Here is a 14,645-nt window from a genome sequence, read left to right on the forward strand (position 1 = left end):
GAATGATTGACAGAACTCGAACGCCCCTGCTGGGCTCGTCAGACACTGGTGGGAGGGGCTTGTGATTAGTCACTGGACTTTTATTTCCTTGTGTGGCGAAAAACTTTTAAGATCGCGGAGACATTAATCGTATATTAATCGGCGACCGTACGTAATCTTGCATATATAGAAGTATTTTTAATTTAATTAATTGTTTAAAAGTTTGACTGTTAGTAATACGTCTTTAGTAACTTTACTGCATTTAAAAAATGTGTTACGTATTATTATAATAATTATTTGTACAGTAGTGTTTCGGAGTTTTCAGTAGTGTTTTACAGTAACGTTAGTGTTTTTTTAATTCAAATAGAAATGTATTATTTTTATTTGTATCGCTGAAATGTTTTTCTGTGTCAGAAGTTTCTCCAAGCAGGAAGTAACTCACAGCAGCAGCAGCAGCGGAGGTTCACAATCAGTGTTCATGTTTAAGGTAAGCCTGCTCAGCTTAACTCTCAATGTTGTGTTATGCTCTTATTATGCAAGTATTGTTCAAACATTATCGTGCTTAGTATTTCTTCTTCTTCGTATTTTGAATATTAATGCGTTACTGTCAGTTATGATCCAGCCTCACCCTTTCAGTTTCTATTTCTCAGAATTGGTTTATAATTACACGACACAAGATATATTTACATGTTTACAACATCCAGTTACCAAGTCTATTGATCTAATTTTGTTCCTAATTACTATCTATCTATCTATCTATCTATCTATCTATCTATCTATCTATCTATCTATCTGTCTGTCTGTGTGTCTGTCTGTCTATCTACAGGTGCTGGTCATATAATTAGAATATCATCAAAAAGTTGATTTATTTCACTAATTCTATTCAAAAAGTGAAACTTGTATATTATATTCATTCATTACACACAGACTGATATATTTCAAATGTTTATTTCTTTTCATTTTGATGATTATAACTGACAACTGGTGGCATGGAGTCGATCAGTCTGTGGCACTGCTCAGGTGTCATGAGAGCCCAGGTTGCTCTGATAGTGGCCTTCAGCTCTTCTGCATTGTTGGGTCTGGCATGTCGCATCTTCCTCTTCACAATACCCCATAGATTTTCAATGGGGTTAAGGTCAGGCGAGTTTGCGGGCCAATTAAGAACAGGGATACCATGGTCTTTAAACCAGGTACTGTTAGCTTTGGCACTGTGTGCAGGTGCCAAGTCCTGTTGGAAAATGAAATCTGCATCTCCATAAAGTTGGTCAGCAGCAGGAAGCATGAAATGCTCTAAAACTTCCTGGTATACGGCTGTGTTGACCTTGGACCTCAGAAAACACAGTGGACCAACACCAGCAGATGACATGGTACCCCAAACCATCACTGACTGTGGAAACTTTACACTGGGCCTCAAGCAACGTGGATTGTGTGCCTCTCCTCTCTTCCTCCAGACACTAGGACCCTGATATCCAAAGGAAATGCCAAATTTACTTTCATCAGAGAGCATAACTTTGGACCACTCAGCAGCAGTCCAGTCCTTTTTGAAGCGAGACACTTCTGACGCTGTCTGTTGTTCAAGAGTGGCTGTTGTTCAAGGAATGCGACAGCTGAAACCCATGTCTTGCATATGTCTGTACGTAGTGGTTCTTGAAGCACTGACTCCAGCTGCAGTCCACTCTTTGTGAATCTTCCCCACATTTTTGAATGGGTTTTGTTTCACAATCCTCTCCAGGGTGCGGTTATCCCTATTGCTTGTACACTTTTTTCTACCACATCTTTTCCTTCCCTTCGCCTCTCTATTAATGTGCTTGGACACAGAGCTCTGTGAACAGCCAGCCTCTTTTGCAATGACCTTTTGTGTCTTGCACTCCTTGTGCAAGGTGTCAGTAGTTGTCTTTTGGACAACTGTCAATTCAGCAGTCTTCCACATGATTGTGTAGCCCACAGAACTAGACTGAGAGACCATTTAAAGGCTTTGCAGGTGTTTTGAGTTAATTAACTGATTAGAGTGTGGCGCCAGGTGTCCTCAATATCGAACCTTTTAACAATATTATAATTTTCTGAGATACTGATTTTTGGGATTTTCCTTAGTTGTCAGTTATAATCATCAAAATTGAAATAAACATCACTACCATCATTTCACTCATCGCGTTGAAATATATCAATCTGTGTGTAATGAATAAATATAACATACAAGTTTCACTTTTTGAATGGAATTAGTGAAATAAATCAACTTTTTGATGATATTCTAATTATATGACCAGCACCTGTATCTATCTATCTTTAAGTTTCTATTTACAAGTTTACAACATCCAGTTACCAAGTCTATTGATTTCTAATCTCTCTTAATTATATGACCAGCACCTGTATCTATCTATCTATCTTTAAGTTTCTTTATGGAATTATCTAAATCTATCTATCTATTTAATTTTTATATTTTTTTAATATAATTATTTTATTTTTTTAAATAAAATAATTATTTATCAACTATCCATTCATTATTTATTATCTATTCAATTATTATTTTTTTTTTATTCTCTTTCTCTATCTATAATGAAAAAGAAAAAGAACTTTACAAACACAGCACTTGATTGTTTTGTTTATATTTTAACTGCAGTAGTCTCAGATGGTTTCCTAGTAGCTGGGGCAGGAATGTCAGTAATTCTCAACCAGCTCCGCTTCATTCTTCATGTGTGTTTTCTGTTTGGTCAGGATGGCTGAGGGCAGCCTGGAGGAGCACAGTTTGGAGATTCTGGATATTCCTGATGATTTGGACGATGACCTTCTGTCCCTCTACTTTGATAACAAGCGACGCTCTGGAGGAGGGAGCGTGGTCTCTTTTGAGAAGCACGGAAACCATGCTTTGGTGGTTTTTGAAGATGCAGAGAGTAAAAACATTTCATTAAATAGATTAAAAATGCATTATATTTAAAAAATAATAAATGAATAAAATGCCAATATCACAAGCGTACATAAACAAATCTTTGTTTCTCTTACACTAGCTGCTGCCAGAGTTGTCTCCAAGTCCCATGTCCTCCAGAATACCAAGCTGACAGTGCGGAGGAAACCACCAAAGGACCCTGGAAAACTGCTGCTGAAAGGGCTCAGTCCACAAACTTCACTGGACCACGTGGAGCTTTATGTGGAAAATGTTACTGGGATGGATTGTGAAACAGACTTCATCCTGTATGAGTCTCCGAAGAAGGATCTGGTTCTAGTACACCTAAAAAAACCTTTAGACAGAGGTTTGTAGCTCATCAGTCTATCAGCAGTACATACAGAAAATACTATCAGCATGCTTTGTCTTTGCATTACATAACATAATATCATACCAAGTGGTGTTTATTTGAATGAGATATTATAGCACAAGCTAAAACATTTCACTCAAAGTGTCTCAGGTTTCACAAGATAATGTTAGTGGAACATGTTCATGTTAATGTGTTCCTCTGCACCTGTGTGTGGTTCCTCTAAAACAACAGCAACAGTAAAAACGATGAAGACAATTCTGAGAAAAGCTTGAGCAGCATTCAAACACAGACTTTATAAAAAGGAACTAGTTTAATTTAATGCTTCCTTAACAAGGATGCATTACAATGATCAAAAGTAACAGTAAAGACTTTCATAATGTTCAGAAAGATTTCTATTTCAAATAAATGCTGTTATGTTCAACTTTCTATTCATTAAAGGACTCTGAAAAATGCATCATCATGGTTTCCATAAAATATAAGTTAGTACAACCATTTTTAACATTCGTCATAATAATAATAATAAATGTTTTTCTTGAGCAGCAAATCAGTATATTAAAGTGATTTCTGAAGGATTATGTGACACTGAAGAATGGAGTAATGATGCTGAATAAAATGTACTTTATTCACAGGAATAAAGTACATTTTAAAATGCATAAATTACAGGAAGTAAGTTCTGAGAAGAGCCTGAACAGCATTTGAGCACAGACTTTTGGTTTGATATTTTGGTTTGATATGATGGTTCAGGTTTTTCGGGGATAAAATAAAAAAAGTAGTGAATGGATTTTTATCATTGTAGGGTGGTTGTGTCCACACACTGCTAAGACACATTTCTATGCAAACACCATGTAAAAGTCAATTTGGCGTCTGTTGTCCCCTTTAACGCTTGCACAAGATCTAGAACTATTTCAAATAAATTCATGCATGAATGTACGCTTGTCTTAGATGTTCTGTCATTGTCTACGTGATGCCATAGATTTCCAGATGCTTCAAGACGAAGTTTCCAAGAAGCCTCTAAACGGAGCAAAGGTCACTCTGGAGCAGGTCGAATCCACAGACTCCATTTTGGTGGCCAATCTGTCTCCTGCGCTCACAGAGGACGTGCTGGAGCTCTACTTCGGGAGCAGTCGTGCTGGAGGCGCTGATGTCCTAGCAGTTAGCATGCTAGCTGATGGACGTGCTAAGGTTTCGTTTAAAGATGTGAAATGTAAGTCGAGATGTCTTTCCTGAAGTCTCTGTTTTAGAGTTTTGGAGACTTAATTGAGTGATCTCTTTCACAGCTGTGGACGACGTTCTCCAGAAATCCCATCGTTTGGAAAATACAGATTTAGTAGTGGAGCCTTACTTTGATTTCCTGCACGCTCTTGAGGATCAGTCGTCTGTGAGCGCTCAAGATGAACAGGGAACATTGACGCATGGGAACCAACCACAAAGTCCGACTGTCTCTGTCCCAGTGGTGAGCGCCAGCTTAGGACACAAAGCTGCTCTCACGGACAACACCACAAATTTAGTGACTTCCGCGTCTGCTCCTGAGCCGTCTGTCCAGAAGGAGTGCGTTAGCTTAGTATCTGTGCTTGACGCCACTAAACATCACCTGCTCAGTTTTAGTAGTTTGCTCGAGAACCTCAAAAAGGATAACCCCAAATTTGACATCAGTCTAGCAAAAGATGGCGTCCAAATCAAAGGTCCTGATCAGATTGAGGTTGAAAGACTTAAAAATGAAGTTCTGAAGTTCCTGACTGGTGTTGTGGAGGACCATCAGATATACGACAAACTCAAAGCTGAGTTTCTCGGACGGGAGGATGTTAAAAAGAGACTGAGTTTGTCTTTGAAAAGCGTACCTTCAACCTACAGCGTCTTGGACTGTAGGGTCTCTGTAACGTCTCCGTCCCGCAGCGCCGTCAAACAGGCCCGAGATTTAATAGAGTCCCAGATCTCAGAGTTCACTGTGCCTATAGCCAAAGAGTGCGAGAGCGTGCTCTCTTCAACAGAGTGGTCTGACTTCCTGGTGTCTCTGGACTTCTGCAGTGCTAAACTGTCCGACGCCGGTGGAGTGATTACTGCCGTCACCCTGACAGGGATGGAGAAGGACAATCAAGAGAAGATGGTAGCGTTTCTCAGCACACCACGCCAGAGGGAGACCGTCCTGTCTATGGAGCCAGGAATGCTCAAGTTCCTGCAACTCCATCATCAAGATCTACTGGCGGACATGGGAGAGGTCATCCTATTACCACTGGAGACTGGAGATGGACTGAGTGTTAGTTACTGAGTTTGCATTCACTCAACTGATTTAAATGCCATTTACCCTACTGATAAAAAGTGTGGGGTCAGTAAGATTTAGTTTTTAATTAATGCTTTTATTCAGCAAGGGTGCATTAAATTGATTAAAAGCAGAGGTGGGCAGTAGTGAAGTACTTTAAATTTTATTAAGTCAATTTGTCAAAATTTTACTGCACTACATTCCAAAGCATATGTCGTACTTTTTACTGCACAACGCTTTATAAATAAAAGTTGTTGTTGTTTTTTTTTTTTTACCTTTAATGCTTTTAAAAATGTAGTACTTTCTTGTACTCAAGTATATCTTTGAATTACTTTTACTTGTGTAAAAGTACGAAAGTAGTGGATTTCTAATGTAATTAAGTATTAAATGATATTTAGCACGAAATGTAGTGCAGTAAAAAGTACAAAATAATGCTTTGGAATGTTGTGAAGTACAGTTTATTTAAAGAATAACGCTCTTTTAAAAGTAAAAGGATCATGTGACACTGAAGACTGGAGTAAAATTCAGCTTTGATCACATAAATAAATGGCATTTTTAAATATAGTCAAATAGAAAACAGTTATTTTAAATTGTCTTTGTTGTATTTTGATCAAATAAATGCAGCCTTGATGAGCAGAAGTTCATCAAAAACAGAAAATCTTACTGACCTCAAACATTTGAACGTAGAATTTATTGAAGTTGTTCACAAAATCATTTCTAAAAGTAAAAATGGTTAAATCATGTTAAAAAGGAGTTTTATGTTAATATAAATATATAAAGTATATACAATCATTTTGAATACATAAAATGAATATGTAGGATTGAGTTTTACTGAATTGTTGTTAGTAAATAATAAAAAAGTAGTAACTAACAAACAACATTAAGAAATATAAAAGTATCTAATTTAATTCAATTAATTTGTGTAGTAAAAATAGACTAACCTGCAAGATTGTGTTGAAAATCTAAGGTACTCAATATCAGTATTTGCATGAGTGATATGATCACAGACGTGTAGATATTCAGAAAAACAGCATGATAAATTGCATTTGTTAACTTTACTTTCACTAAAATTCTTGCAAACTTAGCCTATTGCCTCTGAAATGGAATTGTTTTTCTCATAACTCTCATCATTTCTATTTCTATCATATAATGTATTGTAATGTTTCTCAGTCTTGAACTGAAGTGAGAACTGAGAACCGTGTGGTAATTGTCTTCTATATTTGCTTTGCAATCTCTTAAATTCACTTGCAGATTCAGGGAGAGTGGAGTGTATGCCAATCAGCGGCAGAATTATTAAGTGCTATTATCGGATCAATCTTTACAAAGACCATTGTGGTGACCCAGCCTGGCATTTCCCGCTTCCTGCTGGAGGAGGAGGGTGTCAGCATACTGGCAGAGATGACAGCAAAGTTCGAAGTCTATATCGACATGGCCAAAGTGCACTGGGAGCCGCTAGAAGATGATGTAACGTATCCCAGCCTTGTTGTTAACCCTGACATATCTCAAATACTCAGTAATACTGATTGTATTTGTGCTGTCCACAGGACATACTGGAGCTGGCATGGAAAATGACCGCCTGTCAAAACTTCCAGAGAAGTTCCTCTGCAAATTCCATTCAGGAATTCACTGCTAGAGTCCCGAATGGAGGCAACTCAACCGATGCACGTACTTCAGGTCATTATAGACATCATTTCCCTGACTTTTCCCTGACGAGACCCCTTAGTTCCACTTCTTTTCTGCATTAAATAAAATACAATTATTTAAGGCCCTGTGATTTGCGCAATGCGAAAAATGCGGACGGAATCACAGATTCCAGCTATAACAAAGGAATTTACAACACACACACATACTGAAGTGTGCGACGCTCGCAGTGAGTTTAGCATCTGCCTGCTGAATATATGAGTACATAAATACATGAACAACATCCCCAGAACTGCTCACTTCATGAGCATTTTACCTTTTCATTTGAGTAAAAATGTTGTCATGTCATATACACACACAGAAACTTAAAGGTCCTCATGGCAACCCGTCAAAATAAAAGTTTGGTTTAACTTGAAGAAATTATGTCAGAAATATATTACTATTGTCCAGTAGAATGTGCGTAACACTAGTACTACTACTGCTATTACAACTTAATTATTTTAATGAATAAACACACAATATTTCGTCTGTGTTTTAATCTTAATAGTAAACCCCCTTTGATTGCCAAAAATTTGATTAGAAGATAAATTAAACTAACGTGTTATGCTTTCTTTTGATAACCAGAAAAATTTAAAATTTAAAAAAAAAAAAAAAACTTTCATAGGGCTATTGTAAAAATAAATTATAATAAATTAAGTTGTTCAGAAAAATTCAAAACATGGAATGCTATTCTGTGTTTTTTTGTTGAACCCCAATGGTTACTGAATGTTTTCTGTCACTCAGCTCGTATTGAAGAAGCTAAGAAGATCTTAGCAGTCATTGGCAGCGATTTGAACGCCCAACCTTTAAATTTAGGAGCCACAGATCTGTATTCAGACCAGGCAGCAGAAGAGACCGACCAACCCCAGTCACTGCAGACCCATGACCTCCAGAGCTCCTCTGCACCCATGAACGCCTGCAGCCTCGACGAAGACGCAAGCCTCTTGCTGGCCATTCAGATGTCAATGGAGCCCAACCAAAGATCGGACGAAGAGGACATCCAGAAAGCTCTAGAACTGTCCAGGAGCGACTCCATGCCAAACCAGGAGAACACGCAGCTGGAGAGAGCGTATGAAATGTCCTTGGAAGACGCCACCAAGTCAGCTAACAAAGCCGAGATCTGTGTGTTTGCTAACTACAACCATGATCTTGTCAGGGTGGACATCGCATTGGGCAAGAAGGTTGGACTGAGACAGTGTGAGGAGAAAGTCGAGAGCAAGACCCTGCGGAAACTGTCCTCCCATCAGAAGAGATGCATAGAGCTCATTAAGAGGAAGCATGCGGTCGAGATCAGCATCCAGGGCACCACCGCCGTCCTCTCCGGCTTTAAAGAGTACGTCTCTGAGGCCGTGGTGGACCTGAAGAACGTCCTGAGGAGGACCGAGAACATGATGACAGATGCTGAAATCGTGAGGACAGTACAGTGGGTGTGGTACGAGCAGGGCTCCTCCTCCAAGGCCATCCCGTACCCGCCGGATGCCACGGTGTTCATTGAGAACGCTTGGAAGATGAAGCAGAAGAAGACTGATATTCTCTTCAACAATCAGCCGTACAGCATTGACCTTGAGAACATGGAGGAGCACAGTCTGGCATCCGGGAAATCTGTGCCTATTAAACGGAAAATGCTGAGCACAGAGAACTTGTACACAGATGCTGCAGGTACAAATTAAGCTAAAACCCCCAAAATAATGAAGTGCCCAAAGGGAGACTCCACCGTTTCTGCTGTTGATGCCAAACTACACTCTCATTATTTTTTGTTTAGAAACAGGCGAAATAGTTCTTCATAATAGTTTCCAGTCATAACACATACATCTTTTTCAGATGATATAAGATATGCCAATTAATTCGTGAAATTATTTATGAATTTAAGAATATGTAATGTAATTACGCTAGTGATAATGTCATGTTGATTACACATGATATTCTGATTAATTAGTGTCACTAATCACAATCACAATTAGTTGCTTAAATCAATGTTTGCTGAGAAAATCTCTCAAATTAAAATAATTTAAGAATATGAAAGTATTTAATAATTTAGATTTTTTTTTTTTTGAATGATTTAGTTTTGTCAGTTGTATTTAAAAAATCAATCAGTCAATCCTTTTGTTTTGTTAGTTTTTGATTTGGTATTGTCATTTGATAAAAAATGTAATTGAATTAATTGTCAATGATATGTAAGAATTAGTTAAGAATGTTTAATTAATTAAGAATGTTAGATTTTGAATTTATTAAATGTATTTATTAATGAATTATGATAAATTATTTGGGGGGAAAAATTGGGATTATTGAGCCGGCCAAAGTTAATAACTGTAATGTCTGTTTTGAGGTTTTGTTTCATGTTCTTGTTTTCATGTCTTTTATTTTGTAGTTTGATTTATGCTGATTGTGTCATGCTTCCCCTGCCCTCTTGTTGTCTTGCTATTGGTTCCTCTTGTTCCTTGTGTCATGTTCCGATTGGTTGTCTTAGTCATGTGTCTTGTTTCCCATTGGTTTGTTCTTGTCATGTGACCCTCATTGTTTGTATAAGTAGTCATGTTTTTGCCATTGTGCTTGGTCGTGTATTCTGTAATGAACAGTCCACTGAAGGCGAGTATAGATGAACCCAAGTGCAGTTTATTTACAAAAGGTGTAATCCAAAATCCAAACAATAATCCAAACAAGATACACAAACTTGACTAGAACAGACTTGACGTGGCATGAACAGACTACACTCACCGACAGCAGGTTACAACATTACGTTAATATACGACCAAGCACAATGGCAAAAACATGACTACTTATACAAACAATGAGGGTCACATGACAAGAACAAACCAATCGGAACATGACACAAGGAACAAGAGGAACCAATAGCAAGACAACAAGAGGGCAAGGGAAGCATGACACAAACAGCATAAATCAAACTACAAAATAAAAGACATGAAAACAAGAGCATGAAACAAAACCTCAAAACAGACATTACAATAACAAAAATATATAGTATGACTTGAATATATTGAAATGCATATCTTATTTGTTTTATCTTAGTATCTGGCTTGATTCGTTGAATATTATTGGTCACACTTTAGGTTGGTGGACCAATTCTCACTATTAAAGGGATAGTTCCCCCAAAAATGAAAATTTGATGTTTATCTGCTCACCCCCAGTGCGTCCAAGATGTAGGTGACTTTGTTTCTTCAGTAGAACACAAATTATGATTTTTAGCTTCAGCCGTTGCAGTCTCTCAGCCGTATAATGCATGGCAATGGTAACAGAATCTATGAGATTAAAAAAACATGCAGAGACAAATCCAAATCAAACTCTGTGGCTCGTGACGATACATTGATGTCTAAAGACACAAAACGATCAGTCTGTGCAAGAAACTGAACAGTATTTATATTGTTTTTTACCTCTGATTCAAGCAATGTCTGAACTGTTAGAACTCTTGTGAACTTTTTTGAGAGCTTTAGTGGCATGGGTTGTCTTCTTCTTGCTTTATGGCAGATCGCAGACTTATAAGTGCATTACCGCCACCTATCTCTCAAATGGACCAGTGGACCTATCTACAATCTTAATTAGGAGTGTCAGTGGTCCATTTGAGAGATAGGTGTATCAATGTATCGTCACGAGCTGCAGGGTTTAATTTGGATTTTTTTTTTTAAATGCATTTTAGCAGACGCTTTTATCCAAAGCGACTTACAGTGCATTCAGGCTATACATTTTTACCAGTATGTGTGTTCCCTTGGAATTGAACCCACAACCTTTTGTGCTGCTAACGCAATGCTCTACCACTGAGGCACAGGATTTGTCTCTGCATGTTTTTTTTACTCTCATAGATTTTGTTACCATTGCCATGCATTATACGGCTGAGAGACTGCAACGGCAAGGTAAGCAGATAAACATCAGATTTTCCTTTTTGGGTGAACTATCCCTTTAACTATCATCTATGAGTTTTGCCTCAATAAACTCCTAATTTGCTGCTTATTAATAGTTAGTAAGGCAGTTGTTAAGTTTAGGTCAGGATTAAGAATAAGGCATGCAGAATAAGGCATTAATAAGTGCTTTATAAGAACTAACACACAGCCAGTATGCTAGTTATATGCATATTAATAAGCAACCCCTAAACTAAAGTAATATCTGTTAGTGTGGTCTGATCTGAATGGGATATTTCAAGCTTGACTTGCTTTGATTGTACATCAGTCTTAAGATGTGGTCACTTTAGTACAACAAATAAAGGTTCATTGTCAGTAGTTCAGTGAGGTATGAAGCACAGCTCACACAGAAGTCACTTTCAGACGTGGTGAATTTAAACAATCAACTTTAACATGACCAAAATCTGCATCCTCTTGTGAATCTCCCAGTTGCACAGATTCCTATTGAATTCTTATTATTAAATTTTGCTGAGCATGTGACCACACCCATTAAATTAATGTGATAAATAGCCCTTACAGAAATGGTGTTATGTTGGAGAGTAGGATCCAAATGTAGCATCCAAAGACAAGGAGCAGGAACCAAGAAACAGGCACCGAACAGAGGCAGCCAACATAACACCCAAGACCTGAGATGAGCACAGGAAACAGGGAAGCCAAAAGAAGTACAGACGCAGTCTACAAAGACACAGCAGACAGGAAGCAACTTTAAAGTCCACATAAGAAAACAGGGAACAGGCCAGAATCATGACAGATGTTGCAAGTGTGTGTTTAGCAGATGACGCTTATGTTTTCAGATGAAGATTACAGTCTGCTGTCCAGCATGCCTGAAGTGTGTCCTTTGGATGCGGATTCTGATGAATTCCAGAATGTGGTCAAAGATTTCTATGACACCCTTCGGGACAACCACAACAAAATCAGAATCATTAAGGTACGACTTAACACGGTCGCACACCTCGATGTCTTTCAGTGCATGTGCAGGTCAGAGGGGCAAGACATGAATAGTTTTCACAGTAAAAACCTGGGAATTTACTATTAGGTTTGGATTCAAAAGGTTCATAGGAATGATTATCTGCTTTGGAGGTGTTTTTGGTCATCTGTATCTCTCACACTGACTCTGGCGGTGTTTTCAGGTTGATAAGATGATGAATAAACTCCTGCATGAGCAGTACAGGCTGAAGAAGGTCAGTATTGAGCGCAGCTCCTCAGAGGCGCAGGTGGAGCGCACCCTCTACCACGGCACCAGTGAGACCAGCGTCAAGGAGATCTGCATTCACGGCTTCAACAGGAGCTTCTGTGGGAAAAACGGTACTGTGCTGTCGATCAGTCATATGATATGGCAAGCTTCACAGTTAGCATGGCTTATAGCAGGGCTAGTATAGTTAAAGAATACCATTAAAAAAACAGGTTACACTTTATTTTAAGGTGTCCTTGTTACAGTGTAATTATACATTTAAGTACTGAGTAATATTAATTAACTACAAGTACTTACTATATGGTTAGGATTAGGATTAAGGTTTAGCTTAGGGTTACTTGCATGTAACTATGCATAATTTATTGTTATTATAATACTATGTACATGTAACAAGGACACCTTAATATAAAGTGCTACCAAAAACATTTTAGTTCAAATCAAGACTGAAATATTTCAACATTTCTCTTTTTTTGTGTAGTTTAACTTGAAGTAATAAAACAACTAAAACTAAATCAAACTATTAAATAAAAACTTATAAGAACTGTATAGACATTAAGAAACCAAAACTAATAAAAATGACAAAAACACTCAAAACACAATGGACTAAAACTTTAAAATTGAAGTAAAAACGAAAAATAGACATCTATTTTGGAAATATAAAAAACTATAATAGTACGATCCGTGATACTAAAATAACGCTGGCTCCTACATTAGGTTTGGGATTTAAAAAAGCAACATCCCAGGAACACCCTATCAATTACTCAAATCCCACAATTAGTATAATTCTATCTGATATGAATCAGGGCTATTATCAGTAAATCTGAATCTAGAGCCAAAAAATAAATAAATAAATAATTATTACTTGAATTAGTTAAATAAACTTGTTATTTTAGCTGTTTATTATTTTCATTTACTTTAAATTGAAGTAAATGTGTAAAAAATAACTAACATTAATACTTATAACTAACATAAAAAATAGACTCAGTCAAAAACAAACAAAAAAACTCAAAACTAATAAAAATGATAAAAACACACATCATTATAGCTAAAACTTTACCATAAATTTTAAATAAATCAGAAAATAACATTAAATTCAAAATATTAATAAAAACTATAATAGCACATAAATGACGCTGAAGTAACGCTGATCTGAATTTAAAGGTGCTGTATGTAGGATTAACACTGAGTGGTTGAACTAGGTATTGCAGTCCAAATTCAAAATATTGGAGAGGGTTTTTTCACCTGGCCCCTCCTCCTCAGACTTGACACACACACACACAGGTTGCCAGATTGGTTGACATAAACAGGAATGAGTGCACTTGACGATAAATGAAGTGAAATACGCTGTGTTTTCCACCAACTGGCAACCCGGGGTGCTGAAATACAATTGGGTAAACTGGCAGTGGGCGGGTTTCACAAACCAAAACAGAGACTCACACTCCGGCCCTGAACACACATTTTCAAAAGAGAATAACTGACTGTAGCATTGTTTTTCAGATAAACAAATATGTTAACTGAGCATGTTTCTTAAATATCTGCAAACATATTATGGTACTTTTATGCTTTAGTAGAGTGAAAATCTTACATACAGCACCTTTAAGAATGACTAATGCATCTTGTCTTCTCTCTGACAGCCACTGTGTACGGTCAGGGCGTGTATTTTGCGGTGAACGCCTCGCTGTCCGTGTCTGACACCTACTCCCCACCCAACGCAGACGGACACAAGTTTATTTTCGTGGCCAGAGTGCTGACCGGAGACTTCACCGTGGGCAAGTACGACTACAAAACCGCCCCGCTGAAGGAGAGCTCCGGCGTTCCTGTCAGATACCACAGCGTGACGGATCAGATCAACACCCCGACGCTGTTCGTCATCTTCAACGACACGCAGGCTTACCCAGAGTACCTCATCACATGCAAGAAGATCTACGGATAAATACATGCTTCCACACTGATGATGTCTAATCATTAAACCACTCTGAACAGTTGGGTGTGTCGCTTTTTTTATTGTATGAATAGTGTGATTCTTCTGTGTTGTAAGTGACTGACAACATATTTGCATATTTTAGTATTCTTCAATGATTGATATTTTTTAACCAATCATGTTGATATTGTTTGTTTTAAGACTGTCAGCTTCACATCACTCACAGATTAGTATTTTTGGTGTCAAAGAATAAAGTGAATAAATGCTGGAATGAAGTTATTATCTGTACAATGTTTCTAAATACAGTAACAATGTATATTATTTAATCGTGCGCTGTAAAATAAAAAGATTTGGGGTTTTCAGATTGTCACTCTTGAAATAATTTGGCGACACCAATAAGTTTTTTCAATCTAAATTGATGCGCATCTTAATATGTGTGTCATATTTATAAGTAACA

The 14,645-nt window shown here is 37.5% G+C and overlaps 1 protein-coding gene across 2 annotated transcripts; it reads left to right on the top strand.

Annotated features, from left to right (window-relative positions):
- The first annotated feature begins 7 nt into the window (after window positions 1-7).
- LOC109055781 (protein mono-ADP-ribosyltransferase PARP10-like) lies at window positions 8-14,558 on the top strand. 2 transcript variants are annotated; one of them, XM_042746080.1, is made up of 12 exons: window positions 8-147; window positions 394-466; window positions 2,692-2,867; window positions 2,982-3,224; window positions 4,201-4,431; window positions 4,505-5,481; window positions 6,736-6,948; window positions 7,029-7,158; window positions 7,909-8,823; window positions 11,870-12,003; window positions 12,206-12,380; window positions 13,902-14,558. In XM_042746080.1, exons 3-12 carry the CDS (start codon window positions 2,693-2,695, stop codon window positions 14,198-14,200), a joined length of 3,492 nt encoding a protein of 1,163 aa, XP_042602014.1. In that variant the 5' UTR covers window positions 8-147; window positions 394-466; window position 2,692; the 3' UTR covers window positions 14,201-14,558. The 2 variants fall into 2 exon arrangements, with proteins under 2 accessions (XP_042602014.1, XP_042602015.1); XM_042746081.1 differs by having other exon boundaries at window positions 72-147; window positions 397-466.
- The last annotated feature ends 87 nt before the right edge of the window (window positions 14,559-14,645 follow it).

This window comes from Cyprinus carpio, chromosome B19, assembly GCF_018340385.1.
Source record: "Cyprinus carpio isolate SPL01 chromosome B19, ASM1834038v1, whole genome shotgun sequence".
NCBI lineage: Eukaryota > Metazoa > Chordata > Actinopteri > Cypriniformes > Cyprinidae > Cyprinus > Cyprinus carpio.

Bases quoted from the DNA above. Each gene is read 5' to 3' on its own strand.
- LOC109055781 (XM_042746080.1), top strand. From the start codon at position 2,693: ATGGCTGAGGGCAGCCTGGAGGAGCACAGTTTGGAGATTCTGGATATT. The intron at 3,225-4,200 runs GTTTGTAGCTCA...GTGATGCCATAG, and splicing joins AAAAAAACCTTTAGACAGAG to ATTTCCAGATGCTTCAAGAC. The intron at 7,159-7,908 runs GTCATTATAGAC...TCTGTCACTCAG, and splicing joins AACCGATGCACGTACTTCAG to CTCGTATTGAAGAAGCTAAG.